The following is a 17,677-nucleotide window of genomic DNA, read 5'->3' as shown; positions in this document are numbered from 1 at the left end:
TGCATTTCGTTTGCCTTTTGTTTGATGGTCCAAAATGATTTGCATATTTCCATATTTTTTTTGTAAATTGCCCCCGTTGCCGGCGAGTACAATTACATTGCGTGCAGCCGCAGTAGCAGCAGCAGCAGCACACATGGTCTCCAATTGGAATTGGAGTTCGAGCTGGAGTCGGAATTGGAGTTCAAAGTCAAGACCGAGTCGCACATTCAAATCTGTTTTCGATGGTATTGTTATGGTTAACTTTGCCGTCTAGTTAAAGCCAGAATCTGTTGCTGTTGTTGTTGTTCTTATTCGTATTGTTTTTGTTGTTCTATTGTTGCGCTGGCGCTGCCTTGTCAATTATTGTAGGAACAGAATTTAGAACGCAAAATATAGTTGGTAACCACAAAGACACCAAATCAAAGCCTCCATTCAGCTGGTTTTTGTTGTTCCCGCTTTTGCTGTCTAGCGAATTATGACAGTCCCAGTCCACATCGAAGTCATACAAGAAGCCACCAATTTCCGGTATGCATTCAGTTTATTGAAGTCTTTTTTGTCTCGTTCTTAACTAGGTATTGTGGGAAATGGTTAGGTCGATTTTTTAAACTAATTTAATTGTAAGCTAACTATCAATAGTTTCTTGCAGCGTAGCTCGGCTTGAGTTTTATAAAAAAAAAAACTACTTCTTTTTCTTATAACTAGTCAGAGTTTTTAATGAATTTTTTTTACCTATTAACCAATAGTTAACAAGCGATCTGGCAACACTAAATAACTTTATTGCCTTATTAAGTTGGCTGCACGTTCAGTAAATAACGAGCCCAAGCTCAATCTTTGTTTGGTTTAATGCGCTCGCTTAAAAGTATGATTCTAGTTTAATTTTATCAAGATTTCTATTTCGTATTATTATTTGATAACTTAAACAATCTGGCAGCACTTAATCATATAACTGTTTAAACTATCTATTTAAACTTAACTTAAGTTATCTTTTAATTGTAGCTTATAAAAGTTGTTGGTCTATAATTTTTTAACTTATTTCAACTATTGAGTCTTCAAATTTGTGTAAATTTCGTCTAAGTTAAGTCATTGTCTAGTTTTTCCTACTTAAAGCTAGCTTGGCGTATGATCTCTGCTACGTTTTGGTCATCGACTGATCTATGGTCGTCAGGGTTTTGAACTTCAAATCATTTTTGGGTTGATAATCGCCCTGATTGAAGAAATTCACACGGCGATGCATCTCCTCTTTGACTTTCCTCTTATTGAAAAGAAACTCCTGCTCCTTAACGTCATTGTACTTTTTGCGATCATTTTCTAGTCGAGCCAGTAGCTCGAGATCCATTGTAGAGGCCCACGGACGGCGGGTGGTAATTTCGTCATCGTAAAAAGCTGTATTATTAACCTCGAACGGATTTGGCTTGATAAATATGGCCACATAACCGGGCCGATTGATGTCACGCTCCACAGGAAAAACGCTTAAAAAACAGAATGGGAATAAAAAAGTGAATTTTATGTGGAAACGATTCCTATTGGGAACTTACCAAAAAGTTCGCTTTGAGCTATCCCATTTGGGACCCCACCAGGCGCCCAGCACCCGAAAGGGACACGAACGATTCCTGCCCGCGTCCGACTCAATCACCTCACCCACCGAGACGAAGAGCAGGTCCGTTGTGTTCGCCTCGACAAGGTGCGCCTTGCGTAGCATGAAGAGATCATTAAAGCCGGAGATGACAACATTATCGTATAGATTGTAGACCAGCTTATCATTGTTATCCTGACCAATAATGAGCATGGCCAGCCGCATGTTATTTATGATATGCGCCAGTGCTAGGAAGTTGATGTTTATGTCCTTATAGTCTTCGGTTAGATAGCCAAAGAACCAGTGCCTCATGTGCAGCCGGGCGGGCAGCTCCATGCGGTTCATCAATAGCCAAGGACCGCCCCAATGATTCTGGAACTCGCATAGAATCTTAACGGGCAGACCACGATCGCGGGCCAGGGTAACGCCAAAGACCTCATGCAATTGCATATCTTCGTGACAGATGGCATCCGGATAATCGAAAAATTCGGAAGGATGCGGCGTGGCCTTTAGCCAATGCGGTGTGGTTATCTCTGTATTTGTCTCTATGGTTGTCTCTGTATTTGTCTCTGTGACTGTCTCTCTATTTGTCTCTGTGACTGTCTCTCTCTTTATCTCTGCGACTGTCTCACTCTCTATCTCTGGGGCTGTCTCTCTATTTGTATCTGTAACTATCTCGGTATTTTTCTCTGTGGCCCACTCTTTATTTTTCTCTGTGGCTGTCTCTGTATTTTTCTCTATGGCTGTCTCTGTACTTTTCTCTGCGGCTGCCCCTATGGTTATGTTTATGGTTTTCTCTTCGCTGGTATCTGTATTGTTCTCTCTAATTATCCCTATGCTAATCCTTGTGTTTGCCCCTGTGCTTGTCCCTGTGTTTGTCTCTCTGTTTGTTTCTGTACTTGTTCCTGTGTTTGTTTCTGTGGTTGTCTCTGTGGTTGTCCCTGTGTTTTTCCCTATGTTTGTCCCTGTGTTTGTTTCTGTTTTTGTTTCTGGGTTTGCTTCTGTGCTATTCCTTGTGTTTGTCCCTGTGCTTAGGTCTGCCATGTTCCCCGTGGTACTTGGCTTCGTAGCAGTACTTCCCTTCCTTGTAGTCCTAGTGGTTTTTGGCTTCTTGGTGGTAGTTGTAGTACTTGTGGCCTTATTGTTGCCTTCCGGCGGACCTGTGGCCTTATTGATCTGTAAATCTGTTGGCTTGGCTGTAGATCATTTGCTACAAAAGATTTCGTCGTATTTTTGCAATAATTACCTCCTCCAATTTCAAACGTTTCGTCGGTGTTGGGATGCACGTGATCTAACCTTCGGGCTTCGCTATCCGGCGGCTCATCTTCTGGGCAGATCTCTTTTGAGTTTATCTCTAATGTTTCCTGCTCGACTAAACTATGTGACTTGTCTTCTTTGCTCTGTGGCTCAGTGGATTCGGTTCCCGCATTCCGTTCGAACTGACTTCCATAGCGATAGTTATTGAATACAAAATTGATGTAGTACGTCTGACCGAGCACCACCAGGGGCAACGCTGTCCATAGGCAACAGAGCAGCATAGTCTGAACCACCCAATCACAATGACGCAGAGGACGGCACTGATTGACACGCCCCAACATTGGGTTCTCTTTATAGGCTCGGTTCCCGGCTGGAACGGATGTGTTTAGGCCCCCCAGTTAATTGCGATATCGCTTGGAATTTATGGGGTGTGCACACTCATAAAACTTCATTCGATTTGCATTGGCTCGGCAACAGAGTCTCGGGTGAGCATGATAAACGCGAAACAACCCAGAAACCTTTGAAGCAAGAGGTGCTGCAAGAAATTGCAGGCAGATAAAAAGAAGGATCCTAACGATCAGTGGGCTGTTCTACTGAAGGAATTGGAAAGGAAGTTAATGTGACCCATTATAAATATATAATTTGCTCCTAAATTAACATTGTGGCTTTTTGGATACTAGGCAATTGGACATAATAAGTATAATTTGCATCCCAATAAACCAGAAGTAACTCTCCATTTGCTAAAGAACTCTTACATTATATAATCTGTCATGTTCTCAAGTTGCAACTGTATAATAGACTTATACTTAACATTAGTAAAAGTATTTGTGACCCGATCTCTTAAAGATCAGCAGTAAATCTAGCAATAGTCCAAGTCTAGTCGCCCAAGTTTCAGAAGAAGGGACAGCAAGACAGACATTGCATAAAACGTCTATAATTTATTTCCCCTTTTTGAATTGAGGCTCAAAAGCCATACAGTATGAAACAAAGGCTAATTAATGTCTCCACGGAAGAAATGATAAGTTAAACCTATTTTAATCAAACGAAATATAGAAGGGTCTTACAACTAGAAGTAATAAGGAATAGGTTATAAAAGGTTGACACAATTTCCTTCGACTTCTCATATGACAAAACTGAAGGTTGTTCTTTGGATTCTTCTGGCCTGTGCCCAATCCAAACTATTTACAACTTGCTCGATCTTCGTGCTTGCCCAAAACATCTAATTTATTAGACAGAACAAATTCCACAGATTTCCTTTATTTATTGTATAATTTTTATTGCGCAAAATTCATAAATTGAAATGTCTTTGGCCTGCAGCCACAGGATGCCGTAAATGCAGGTGCATGAAACAAAGAAAAGTAGAAAGGCGGATTTAAGAAATGGAAGTGAAAGGGAGAAAGGAGCACTTACAAAACTTAGCTTTAATTCTCGAGGGGCTCCTCATAGTCCTGGTCGCCGAATTCCCTTTGCCCGTTGCCTTGTTGGCTTTCGGAGCTATCGTTCTCCTGATTGTCACGTCCGGAACCGGCCCTGCTAGCCCCATGGCCATGGCTCTCGGAGCTCTCATAAATGGAGCGCACATAGCGGCCGCCGAAGCTATCGTCGATGCTGATCTCATAGCTGCTGTGATGGCTGTGCTCCTTGTTGCCGCCCTTAGCGAGCGCCTGCTCCTCCTTCTGGCGCCGATCCACGGGGTCATGGCTATCGCTGTCGTCGTCATCGTGCACTCTCTGATCCAACAGCGCGCTCCTGTCCTTGTTCTGTACGCGTCGTTCCCGACTGCCATCACTGTCTCCCTCAGCGCCACTGCCAGCACTCCTGTCGGCACCGCTGCCACCTCCGCTGCCAGCACCGCTGCCAGCATCGCTGCCGCCGCTGTTCCCGCGGTCGTCGCTGCTGCCATCGCGGTCGCTCTTGTCTGCCTGTGGACTGTTGTCGCCGCTGCCGTTGCCGCTTTCGCCGCGATCCCCGCTGCCTCCGCGTTCACTGCTGACAGCTCCTTCTGCGGAACCGCCACCATTGGGTGCTCCCTTTAGGACGCCAGATCCTTCGCCACCCTCGCCATCCGGATTGTTGTTGTTGAATGCGAAATTCATGTAATACTTCTGGCCCAGAACGGCGGTGGCCTGCAGTTGCCAGAGCAACAGGCCTAAGGCGAGAATGCGTATGCTCAGCCGGGTCCTCATGATCCTCAACAGACTCTAAACAGCAGCCGTCCGCTTTTCTCTCTTATATATAGATGAGGGCCGTTCAGTGCAGCGAATTGCATTGCCCGCCCGCAATCGATTACGATTGGGTCAGCCCCAGTCAACCCCACCATGAAGCGCTCCCCGCATAAAACATGCACTGCACAAACAAAATAACCCAGTTGCTGTAAGACAAAAACAACTCCCTGCTTAAATGTCAGATATTTTAAATTTGAATCAATTTATAGATAAATTGGAGCTTTTCTTTTTATTATTCTTGAAAAGATTTTGCTTGAGTGCAGATTTAAATATACCTCATCTGAAAGAGTGTCTGTTTTAGAATGATGTGTTTATTATGGAATAGATATGTTTTAAAGGGAAGTGGAAGTAAAACCTTCGATCAGTAATCGTTATCATATGGTATACTTTCGATAGGGCTTAACATACAAATAGTGTATATAGTATGTCTATTATAGAATATATCTTATTTTTAGTGTAATGCCAATCTTTCGATAAGTAATCTATATTTAATGTATTATTTTCGATACTTTATATAATAGTAATCCTTTAATTATATCAAGTTTTCGTTGAATGATCGATATTTCATTTTATTTTTTTAAGGACTTTTTAAGGACTTACTTTCGATAGCTTCGATTGCACACAAGCAATCGATATTTGACAAAGTAGACTTTTAAATATAAATATTTCTAATTTATGTTTTTTAAAATATTTTCGTAAATGTTATATATTTAGAGTACAAAATATATCGTTAGCCCAATTTAGGAATCTGTAAAAATGTTGCAATAATATTTTTAATTACCAAAAAAAAAAAACGTAGTTCGTTTCGGACTAAGGATTGACTATAGACTAGATAAATTTCGAATACCTAGAAGCAAACTCTTTCTTACTTTTAATGTGGTAAGAGTTATAGACTTAAGTGAGACTTCTATAAATTTTGGTTTGATTAGAGATCCTTGCGCATACACGTATTTTGGCCAGTGTGTGGCCGCTGTGGAGGGCAGCTTTGTTGCACTGTTGCACAGTTGCACAGTTGCACAGTGGCAGTTGGGTTGGCAGACGGCGGCAGCTGTGTATGGCAAACAGGTTGAAAGCCGCGGCCACGGCCATGGAATTCAATCAGGGCCAATCTATAATAGAAATCTCATGTGGCGGGGGGCAGCCAGCAACTTGCAAGTAGCAAACAGCAACTGGCAACTGGCTGCGCCAGCCCACTTTCAATCGCTGTTGGCGTCGTGCGTTGCAAATATGAAAATGCTACTGCGCTCCAGCTCAACCAGGGGCAGCAGCAGCTAAAAATCGTTTTTCATTAACAATTTTAAAAGCTGCGCATTAATCACACACACACACACACACGTACACAGCGAGAGGCACACGCCCTCCGTTGCAAGCCGCAGCAGCAGCAGCAGCAGTTGCAAGCTGGTCATGCCGCATGCATAAATTTTGTTAGCTACAAAACTAATTCTTGCCTCCATATCTTTCCTCTCTCTCATATTCTCTTTCTCTCTCATTCTTTTTGCAGCACTTTCGTGATCAGAGCATAGATGGCACGGGCTTGCCGCTGCTAACCGAGGATCATTTGGTTAGCTCGCTGGGCATGAAGCTGGGGCCGGCGCTGAAGCTGCGCTCCATATTGGCGAAGAAATTGGGCGGGCCGTGTCCGTGTGTTGCGTGCGTTGCGCAGGCGCAACAAATGCTGGCACTGCAGACGGGTGGGGCAGCAACAACAACAGCAGCAGCAGCAGCAGCAACAACAACAACAGCAGCAGCAGTAACAACAGCAACTGCAACAACAACTGCTGTAACTAGTTGCAGCAGTTTGTCCAACAGTAGCAGCAACAGCAGCAACAGCAACAGCAGCAGCAACATGGCAGATAGCTGCAATGGGCCCAGCAACATGGCCAGCGACAACATTGGGGCTGCAACAATGTTGCCCTGCAGCTTTGATGCTGCCGACAGAAACAATTACAGCAACAACAATAATAACAACAACAACAACAACAGCAAGGACGCTGCCAGCTAGTTATTTGTCACAATCGAAATTACAACAAAATAAACAAATATCAAATTAACAAAAATATATATATATATAAATATAGTTTTATATAGTTTATATGCTAACAAATTGCATTTCAACTGCAAATGTTGTACCAAATGAGCTTTCAAATGAAAAGAAAAAACACATAAGTACTAATTTAAATCAAAACTAATATTAACTGAAATTTAGCTAGGCTTAGCTAAAGTTGTGAACTTTAAGACAGCAACAACAATCGCAAAAGTCTTCCATTTGCATATAGAAATATAGAAAAAAATAAAACAAAAACAAAAACAAAACAAACCAGATTTTAACAACAACACTTAAAGTTATAAAACAATCGTATATGAATAATTAATTAATTAATTAATGAAGCAATTTAGTCAATTTAAATGAGTTTTTATTATGAATTACATAACGATTTATGTACTTAAGTGCAATTGCTTTGCACTACATTTATAACATAAATATTTATAATTTATTTAAAATATTTTTAATTTATATTTTCATTTCTTTGTTTATAACTGCTAGTCAGTAATTATTATTATATTTAAATAACATTCAGACAACTTAAAAATAACAACAACAACAAAATACAAGTTTCATTTATAAATTTGATTTCCTTATTTGTTTAGCAAAGAAAAGGCTATTTATTTTATATATTTTTATAACAATATATGATAAACATTTTATATAATATTTAAAGCTAGTTAAAAATCATTTGTTAAAAGCAACCCAAAAAAAACTGTTGTTCAAATTGTTTACAATTATTTTTTTATATTTTGCGGCCATTGCACATTGGAATTCAAAATTCAGCATTAATTTAGGAGCTCCAAGACTTGAAGACAACAACAAACACACGAACACACACACACACACAACAGCAAACAACAAATGCAAATGTATATATTGTTTATTTAATTATATTTAGCTTTTATATACTTACTATATATACATATATATATCTTTATATGTATTTTAACCCTAGGCATCTGTAACTGACCAAGCAGCGTCGGTCAACTTAAAAATTATGTTTACGTTTAGACAAGAAAACAATTGATTTATTTTATTAAATATATATTGTATATTTAAACAAATACTTAGCTATTTTTCACAAGCAAATAAATTATAAACAGACAATACAAAAAACGAGAAAGAAGAAAGAAGCTATCTTCGGCACGCCGAAGATCTAATACCCTTGCAGACCCAACCTTTTCATAATGCTTATAGTGCTTTGCCCGTATCTAAGAAGCCCAGGGAAAATTGTTAATGCCGAGCTTGGGCAAGATATCTTGATAATCAAATAAGGTTTTTAATCAAAAACCTAGTTTTCGACAGATCGTTCCTATGGCAGATATATGATATAGTAGTCCGATACCGCTTGATTTTGACTTATGTGCTGCTTGCAACAGAAAGAGATACTTCTGCAAAGTTTCATAAAGATAGCTTTAAAACCGAGGGACTCGTTCGTATAGAAACAGACAGACGGACACGGCTATATCGACTCGGCTGTTGATGCTGATCAAGAATATATATACTTTATGGGGTCGGAGATGTCTCCGATGTCGGGAGCTCCCGACTAGAACCTCTTACTTGTTTTTAATTCGTCCATAGTATTCTTGATGCTGAATATGAAAACAGGTCGCGAATTCGCGCTCCTTTTCGACCGCCGACGAAGTAACTACGTGTAAGTTGTCTGCAAATTGATTGAAAATTATATATATAAACTTTCTCTTTTGTTTTCAGGACCGCACTCAAAAGATCATAGACGCTATGATTCTTTTTGACATGGAAGAAATTGATATGCAGGTCTTTTGGCTTAGACTGTTTCGCTAAATGAAGGACTTTCATGGCAGGACCTGTTTGACTGGGATGATGAATCAAATATTTCCGGAATTTCCGCCAAATTGTTGCCAACAATAAATCGAACAATGTTTCTTTAAATTAAAAAATTAAACTTAAGTGTCCGAGCTGTAAACAAGAAGCCGAAGAGGCAATACGTAATGTTTTTATTAACACTTAAAAAAATGTAACACCAACACCTGGTAATGGCAAACAGACAATAAAAATATGTATTAAATAAAATTGAATAAAAAATAATTTTGAAATGTTTTTGTTTTTACTCTGGGAACGTATTACTAATGCACACATGCATATGAGCCTACATACATATGCATATATAAACGTACTCCTGCGTAAGTATGACGTTTTAGGATCGGCGAAGCTATATCGTTTTAAAGCGACATTATGTCGAGGTGTGGACAACGGCGAAATTATATCATATCTCCGCGCGGAGATATGTCGTTTTCATACGTCATATCTCCCGCCGCTCTAAGAACGAAAATCTCCGCGCGGAGATATGTCGCTCCAAAACGACATAATCTCGCCATGATCAACGTTGGAGTTATGTCGTTTTCAAACGTCATATCTCCCGCCGGTCTAAGAACAAAAATCTCCGCACGGAGATATGTCGCTCCAAAACGACATAATCTCGCCAAGAACGGCGGAGCTATGTCGTATTCAAACGTCATATCTCCGCGCGGATCAACGTTGGAGTTATGTCGTTTTCAAACGTCATATCTCCCGCCGCTTTAAAATCGAAAATCTTCGCGCGGAGATATGTCGTTTTTAAAACGACATAATCTCGCCATGATCAACGTTGGAGTTATGTCGTTTTCAAACGTCATATCTCCCGCCGCTCTAAAAACAAAAATCTCCGCGCGGAGATATGTCGCTTCAAAACGATATAATCTCGCGCAGATCAACGGCGACTCTTTCGAATTACTCACCTTAACTGCCCAAAAAATTCCTCACAAAAAAACATCAGAATTTATTTATTTTTCAATATTTTTATTTTTTTTCATAACATCGTATTTTCATTGCCTTATTATTATTTATATAGTTATATGAAAAAATATATGTTTTACAACATTTGAATATTTAGTTTTTATTTTATGTATCTACACTTAGAAGGTATTATCCGGCGTTGCCCAAGTAAGCTTTGTCTGGTCTTTTCCAGCTTTATTCCTTCAGTTCTCCCTTTTGTCAAGTTGTGACTTTATTTACCTGAAATAAATAATATTTAATATATTAGAAAAAATCAAAAAAATCATCAAAGCGGTGTAATTTACAAACTAATCGGTTTTTGGTCAATAAGTCTTTTGAACCTACCGATTTGTAATTTGCTTGAACTTTTTTTTAGCCCATTGATATTTAAAATGTCCGATTTTGGCAAAAAACGTGATGTAACCCCTTGCCATTTGGTCAATTTTGGTCAAAATTTAGATATCCATTTTTTTGATGCCAATCGTTAGTACTGATCCTTACGAGTATAAAATGGTATACAATTCCAAAATCTGGCATTTTTTGGCTGAGATATTACAAAAAATCATCATTGACTTTACAAACGAATCGGTTTTTGGTCAAAAACTTTTTTAAGCCCATTGATATTTAAAATGTTTGAATGATAATTTATAGTAGGGATCCGTACAAATTCAAAAAGGTGTAAAATTACAAAATCGGACATTTTTTGGCCGAGATATTCAACAAAAATCATCAAAAAAGTTTTGATTTTCGAGCCGACTCCGATTTTGGCAAAAAACGTGATGTAACCCCTTGCCATTTGGTCAAAATTTAGATATCCATTTTTTTGATGCCAATCGTTAGTACTGATCCTTACGAGTATAAAATGGTATACAATTCCAAAATTCCAAAAAATCATCATTGACTTTACAAACGAATCGGTTTTTGGTCAACAACTTTTTTTAGCCCATTGATATTTAAAATGTTTGAATGACAATTTATAGTAGGGATCCGTACAAATTCAAAAAGGTGTAAAATTACAAAATCTGACATTTTTTGGCCGAGAAATTCAACAAAAATCATCAAAAAAGTTTTGATTTTCGAGCCGACTCCGATTTTGGCAAAAAACGTGATGTAACCCCTTGCTATTTTGACGATTTCTGTCAAAATTTAGATTTTCACCTATTTAACCTAGACAACATAATTTTCGATCGATCGTTCCTATGGCGCTATATGATATAGTGGTCCGATCCAGCTAGTTTTGACATATGTGCTGCTTGCAACAGAAAGAGATACTTCTGCAAAGTTTCATAAAGATAGCTTTAAAACTAAAGAAATAGAAACAGACAGACGGTCTGACGGACAGAAGGACAGACGGACATGGCTATAACGACTCGGCTGTTGATGATGATCAAGAATATATATACTTTATGGGTTAGGAGATGTCTTCTTCTATGCGTTACACATTTCACAACAAAATTATAATACCCTCTGCAAGGGTATAAAAAGGCATACCTGCCAGCGAATGCAGTTAACTGGGCGCTACGGAGAGCTGAACTGACCTCGAGTGCGGGGCGCCGCGTTCGGGTCAAGCGTAACCGTTGCGCCAAAAGCCAACCAAGGATGCACCACTGCAAAACCAATTAAAAGCACGCAGCTGGAGCCGTGTAGCCGCACTTCAACGTCTAATTACAAATTGGAGTCATTGAATTTAATCGCTGCAAAATCCGCATATGCACTTCTTATGCACTTGAGACACGCAAACTGATAAGCCCATGGGCCCAAAGCACCGTCTTCATTCATCGGTCATAACTGGCTGACTCTGGCTAACTGGAGCAGGGCAATGCCAACGATTCCCCCAGTTGACCTACCTCAGCGTAGTATAGAGATACCTACAATAAAGACAAGCAACATAATATTTGCTATATATATATAAATATATATATATACATATATTATAGAGTCCAGAACACATTTTCTGTATTGACTAGTGAGAATCTCAACCTGGAGGAATTATCAATTAGGAAACTTTTGGAAGCACATTGTATGGTACTCTAAAGTGCATATAAGAGATTATTACTTATAAAAACAAAACCATTTACCAACAGAAAAGCTCCTACTTGGCCATTTCCATGCAGATTCCTAAATATTCGTTGAATTATAGAATATCTCTTCGAGCGGAAATATGCTTTGAGAAAATTTAAGGAAAACAGCAAGAGGCCAAAATTGGGGTCTGTTTTTTATACCAATATTTTCATGATTCTTTAGCATAAAAAAACCTATATTGTTATTTTACTAAATTTCTTCTGTTCGTAATGAGCGTCTCCATAAGATGTATCTACACCATAGCGTGGATACGTACAGTAAATATTCTAAGATTATGAAAGTTAAATCTTTATGTTATATAGAAACTTTGTTGTTGTTTTTATTTAAACATAATACTTTTGATAGAATTTTTGAAGTTCTTTACCAAGATTGTGCAAGTAGTATGTATTTTAAATTTATGTATACCTAGTTAAGTCGCACTTTAAGCTTATCACAATATTCTATGTGGAAATGGGTGTAGCATCATTTTCGCCAAGGGGCGTTTTTCCGTTGCCATTCTGCTGCTTAGCCAGCTTAGCTTCTGGCAGTTCTTTGACGCCAGTTGAACCAAAACCCGCCTCGCCACGCTCGGTATCATCCAACTTGTCCACCTCCTTTGGCTCCGGATAGAAGATAAGCTCGCAAATAAACTGAGCAATGCGATCTCCGCGCTTGACCTCAAAGTCGGTGTCCGAATGATTAAACAAGACAACACCCAGGTTACCGCGGTAGTCCTCGTCCACAACACCGGCACCCACATCGATGAAGTTCTTCACGGCCAGACCGGAACGGGGGGCCACTCTGCCATAGGAACCCTCTGGCACCTGAACCTGGAGATCAGTCTTAACAATAGCCCTGCCACGAGCCGGAACTATGAGGTCGTAGGCGCTGCGCAAGTCAAGGCCCGCAGCTTTTTCAGATCCGCGCTGTGGCTCCACCCCGTGCTCCGTGAGTTTGGCAAAACGCAAAACGCATTTCCTTTCGGTTGGTGTTTTTGCCGTTACAATTTGCTGCTTGTCTCCTGGTAATTCCTTGACTCCAGTTGAACCAAAACCCGCCTCGCCACGCTCGGTATCATCCAATTTGTCCACCTGTTCCAGCTCTGGATAGAAGATGCGCTCGCAAATAAACTGTGCAATGCGATCTCCGCGCTTGACCTCAAAGTCGGTGTCCGAATGATTAAACAAGACAACACCCAGGTTACCACGGTAGTCCTCGTCAACAACTCCGGCACCTACGTCGATAAAGTTCTTCACGGCCAAACCGGAACGGGGAGCCACTCTGCCATAGGAGCCCTCTGGCAGCTGCACCTGAAGATCAGTCTTGACAATAGCCTTGCCGCGTGCCGGCACCTTCAAGTCGTAGGCGCTGCGCAAGTCAAGACCGGCAGCTTTTTCGGATCCGCGCTGTGGCTCCAGCGCGTGCTCCGTGAGTTTGGAAAAACGCAAAACATATTTCTTATCGGTTGGTGTTTTTGCAGTTATAATCTGCTGCTTGTCTCCTGGTAATTCCTTGACTCCAGTTGAACCAAAACCTGCCTCGCCTCGCTCGGTATCATCCAATTTGTCGACCTGTTCCAGCTCCGGAATGGATATGCGCTCGCAAATGAATTGAGCAATGCGATCACCGCGCTTGACCTCAAAGTCGGTGTCCGAATGATTAAACAAGACAACACCCAGGTTACCTCGGTAATCCTCGTCAACAACGCCAGCGCCCACGTCGATGAAGTTCTTCACGGCCAGACCGGAACGAGGCGCCACTCTGCCATAGGAACCCTCTGGCACCTGAACCTGGAGATCAGTCTTGACAATAGCCTTGCCACGGGCCGGAACTATGAGGTCGTAGGCGCTGCGCAAGTCAAAGCCGGCGGCTCGTTCAGATCCACGCTGTGGCTCCAGCGCATGCTCAATGATTTTGGCATAACGCAAAACGCATTTCTTATCAAATTTCATTTTCTTAGCTGTTTGAATATTGTCAACAACAGGCGAGGCCATCTGCATGTGTATATGAGGATTAATCACTAAAATAAATGTGGAAAACACCCAAAATGGCTATCACGTAAGTCGAACGTTGGTAACGACGCTAAAATATTGGCGGAATTTTGCAGTCAAACCAGCTGGCAGCTGCTAAATATAAAATAATCGATATATCAAAATGCAGTGCTGTAAAGTGTTACAAAACCAGGGACGTGAAAATTCGTTGAGTTTAACATTTTGCGTTATTATGCAGTTTACGTTATGGAACAAACTCAATCAAATTCGAAACTTGTTGAAAAGTATTTTTGATTTTTGCTATAAATTTTTCATATAAAAAATATAAATAAAATATAATATTGATATTCAACGAGTTATTTCAATGTACTTTCAGAGTTGTGATAACAGGATATCGGTGGACCACCACAATATGCTGGCAGCTGTCAGAAAGAGCTTCTCCAAGGCCAAATGACCGGGCCAACGGGATACAAATATTGATTTGCAATAATTGCAATTTTTAGATTAGACCATTAGCAAGTAGCCTTAGTCATGGATTTCACCGACTTTGAGGTGCGCAAGGTAAGCAAGTGTTGTCTCAGTCTTGACTACTTGCTAACTAGCATAAAATATGCATTGTAGTGCCCATCAACAGTCATGTACATTCCGAACTTCATCACCTCAGATCAAGAGCAATCCATATTAAGTCACATTGAACGCACACCAAAGCCACGCTGGACGCAGTTGCTCAATCGCCGCCTGGTCAACTACGGCGGTGTGCCGCATCCCAACGGCATGATAGCCGAAGAAATACCCGAATGGCTGCAAAGTTATGTGGACAAGGTCAACAATCTGGGCATCTTTGAGTCGCAAAAGGCCAATCATGTGCTGGTCAATGAGTATCTGCCGGGTCAGGGCATTTTGCCGCACACAGACGGACCGCTCTTCTATCCAATTATATCGACCATTTCATGTGGTGCCCACACCGTGCTCGAGTTTACCAAGCGCGAAACCACCGGCGAGGCAACTGGCGAGGTGCTATTCAAGCTTCTCTTGGAGCCACGCAGCTTGCTCATATTGAAGGACACACTTTATAGCGACTATATGCATGCCATTAGCGAGATCAACGAGGATACGCTATGCGATCGCATCTGTAATTACAATCTATGCGAGAATACATACAAAATTGGGGATCATCTGGTGCGTCGTGCACCACGCATTTCGCTAACCATACGCAATGTGCCCAAGACCAGCAAAATGAAACTGAAGTTCTGTTAAACTCTTACAATTGTTGCTAAATTTGTTAACTAAATGCATACGTTGCGAATGTCACGTAGCCCACTGAAGTCAGCCCACGAGTTGCCAAGGCGCAAAACTGTAACTAACTTAAGCTAATATGTATGTTCAACTTAAAATCTTCCGCTAGATATTTAAGCACCACGCACACACACACACCTTTGAGCAATGTTTCATAATGCAAATTGCGTATTTTTTGAGCAAAGTTTCAGCATTGCCCACCAAGTGCTTTATTTTTGGTAACCAAAAAAGATGTTTACTCAATTATACCAATTATGTACATATATATATATAGATAAGTATATGTCTAATAATTTATAGATTTAGTTAATGAAAGCAATATGCATACATATTCAAGCATTTGTTAAGTGGCATATGTATGTGCGTGTTTTTCCATAAGTCCTGTAATATTTTTGTAATATTTTTCACTGCGCACCAAAAGACAAAAAAGAAAAGTAATTCCAAGCCAAATTTGAAATGAAATAAATTGTTGTCCACTGTTGTGCTTGTTAAATCACCAATTGTACCCACTCTAATCCGCAATCTCTTTCTCTAGGCTTCATCCTGCCACTCCAGTCGAAATTCGCGCTCGAACACCAGACGATCGTAGAGGCGCACCTCGCTGATGCGCGCCGAGATGTCCAGCCGGAGTTCACTCACAGCCAGATGAAAGTTCTGACGCACAGCGCGCTGTTTGTCCGGCGTCAGCTGGTTGAGCGGCTTTCGGAAGACGCTAATGATGCGCTGCAAATGATATTCAACGCTGGCGCAGCGTCCAATGCAGACCCACAGATTCTCCGGATCGTGGATGTTGCCGGGAAAGCGTGTGCGCTGATCAAATGGCGCCTTGCCCGATAGCAAGGCACGCACCTCTGCGACGATCTCCTGGTGCGTTTTCAGATCTCTCGTGCTGAGCGTCTTGAACTCGTATTTGTCACAGAAGTACATGAGATCGCTGATCGCACACCACGGCTGGCCACTTAACGTTGTGTGATTGTTGCTCCAATTGCTGTAGCCGGCGGCCGTTTTGCTTGCCTGTTGCTGCGCCAGGGCGGCGGCCACCGACGAGGCGGTACTGCTCTTGGCGGCGCTGCTACTGCTGCTCCCAGTTGCGGTGTTGTTGCTGCTGCTGCTGTTGCTGACTGTGCTGGGCCTGGTTAGGTCCAGGCTGGCACTGCCATTGCTGTTGCCTTTATCTGCCCGCTGTAACTTCTCCATTTCACGCTCGTGTTCGCGTGCCCGCATATACGCCTCCTTCTTCTGTTGCAGTTCCTGCAGCTTGGTCAGCTTGGGTGGAGAGTTGGCCTTAAAGAGCGAGGGTGGCGGGGAACGGGCTGGGCCTGTTGTATGCGCTGCATCGCGCTGTGGCTCCATCTGTTGGCTGTGTCCATTTGTGTCCAGCGATGCACTGCGTCCATATTTGGCGCGATAGCGTTCCAGCGTGTCCAGCGAGAAGCTGAGCTCCTTTTTGAGCGTTTTCTGCATAATTCACTTTATTATTTCGTTCGATTTATGTAATCGCCTTGAAACGTTCAATGCACGCGCCGCGCGTTCGTCTCAAGAATTTACAAGCAAATGCAATCGAGATTCGAGATGCGAGCAAAATAAAACAAATTCTTGCGTGGCATACTCTTTATTTTTATCTTTTATCAATTGGCGGCACCGACGCCGCCGTGTTGAGTACTTGGGCCATGTGCCTCAGCGCTCGCCGTGCACTTTATTTTGGTCTCTGCCGATCATTCAATTGGCTGCACTAGGGTCTCAGGAGAGGAGTAGGGCAACGCACACAACTAAGGCACATACAAATTATATATATATATATATATATATAGTTATATATACACTGCCAAGAGGATCTCAGTTTAATAAACAGACATGGATGCACAAAATTTGTAATGAAAACTATAAAGCACGACACACGCCACGAGTTGGGGATCGGTCGAGCAGATTCCTATTGGCGCTCATTAGTGCGACGCAAGCGAATACGCAGCCGCTTCAGCAGACGCTTGTAGTGCTTATTAACCCGTCCCAGATGACGGCAATTCTTGCATGTTGGACGACGATTCCTGCGCCGCAGCGTGGATAATGCAGCCTCGGCACGAGCGTGCATATATCTATGCCTGTGTCCATGTCCATGTCTAGGGCCACGCTGATGATAGCGCAGCATGGCCGATCGTTCCCTTCCATTCGGACTACTATTTCCAATTAGGGCACGCCCTGATGCAGATTGTGGCAGGGCCGAAACCATTTGCTCCCAGTCTTCTAGAGCATTGGCTTGTCGTGGCTCATTGGGATTTATATTCATGTTTCTCGAATCCGGAAATTGTCGGTGATATAACAATAACAAAAAAATAATTAAATAAAATCGTGTTACTAGGAGTTCTAGAAAAAATATGTACTTTGTTGTTGTGTTAACTGTTTTGAGTGCTACTGATTTTTTAAGCTAATGTCGAAAGTCTCAGAATCCAAGCTTGAC

General features: G+C 41.5%; 5 protein-coding genes across 8 annotated transcripts in view; 2 read left to right on the top strand and 3 right to left on the bottom strand.

The window, feature by feature from the left end:
* The window catches only part of LOC115758396 (pneumococcal serine-rich repeat protein), a 58,058-nt gene extending 50,609 nt beyond the window's left edge, over positions 1–7,449 (top strand). For all 3 annotated transcript variants that reach the window (XM_030699035.1, XM_030699038.1, XM_030699036.1), the window contains one exon: positions 6,536–7,449. In XM_030699035.1, coding sequence (XP_030554895.1) covers positions 6,536–7,036 — 501 coding nt within the window. In that variant the 3' untranslated portion in view covers positions 7,037–7,449. The remainder of the gene's footprint in view (positions 1–6,535) is intronic.
* Positions 4,007–5,003, bottom strand: LOC115758397 (accessory gland protein Acp32CD). The gene is made up of 2 exons (XM_030699039.1): positions 4,220–5,003; positions 4,007–4,120 (listed from the first exon to the last, which is right to left on the bottom strand). Exon 1 carries the CDS (start codon positions 4,993–4,995, stop codon positions 4,231–4,233), a length of 765 nt encoding a protein of 254 aa, XP_030554899.1. The 5' UTR covers positions 4,996–5,003; the 3' UTR covers positions 4,007–4,120; positions 4,220–4,230.
* A 4,829-nt stretch (positions 7,450–12,278) lies between the features above and the next one.
* On the bottom strand, positions 12,279–14,176 carry LOC115758568. Its single transcript, XM_030699279.1, has one exon. The coding sequence runs from the start codon at positions 13,933–13,935 to the stop codon at positions 12,397–12,399; it is 1,539 nt and encodes a 512-aa protein (XP_030555139.1). The 5' UTR covers positions 13,936–14,176; the 3' UTR covers positions 12,279–12,396.
* Positions 14,177–14,302: 126 nt separating this feature from the next.
* LOC115758569 (alpha-ketoglutarate-dependent dioxygenase alkB homolog 6) lies at positions 14,303–15,603 on the top strand. Of its 2 annotated transcripts, none has more exons than XM_030699281.1 (2): positions 14,303–14,478; positions 14,548–15,603. In XM_030699281.1, the coding sequence occupies exons 1-2, from the start codon at positions 14,458–14,460 to the stop codon at positions 15,181–15,183; spliced, it is 657 nt and encodes a 218-aa protein (XP_030555141.1). In that variant the 5' UTR covers positions 14,303–14,457; the 3' UTR covers positions 15,184–15,603. The 2 variants fall into 2 exon arrangements, with proteins under 2 accessions (XP_030555141.1, XP_030555140.1); XM_030699280.1 differs by having other exon boundaries at positions 14,303–14,487.
* Positions 15,604–15,634: 31 nt separating this feature from the next.
* On the bottom strand, positions 15,635–16,957 carry LOC115758567. Its single transcript, XM_030699278.1, has one exon. The coding sequence runs from the start codon at positions 16,684–16,686 to the stop codon at positions 15,754–15,756; it is 933 nt and encodes a 310-aa protein (XP_030555138.1). The 5' UTR covers positions 16,687–16,957; the 3' UTR covers positions 15,635–15,753.
* Between the last annotated feature and the right edge of the window lie 720 nt (positions 16,958–17,677).

This window comes from Drosophila novamexicana, unplaced genomic scaffold (genome assembly GCF_003285875.2).
Source record: "Drosophila novamexicana strain 15010-1031.04,08,12 unplaced genomic scaffold, DnovRS2.1 tig00000193-arrow-pilon, whole genome shotgun sequence".
Classification (NCBI taxonomy): domain Eukaryota; kingdom Metazoa; phylum Arthropoda; class Insecta; order Diptera; family Drosophilidae; genus Drosophila; species Drosophila novamexicana.
This window is presented reverse-complemented; position numbering and strand designations above follow the sequence as displayed.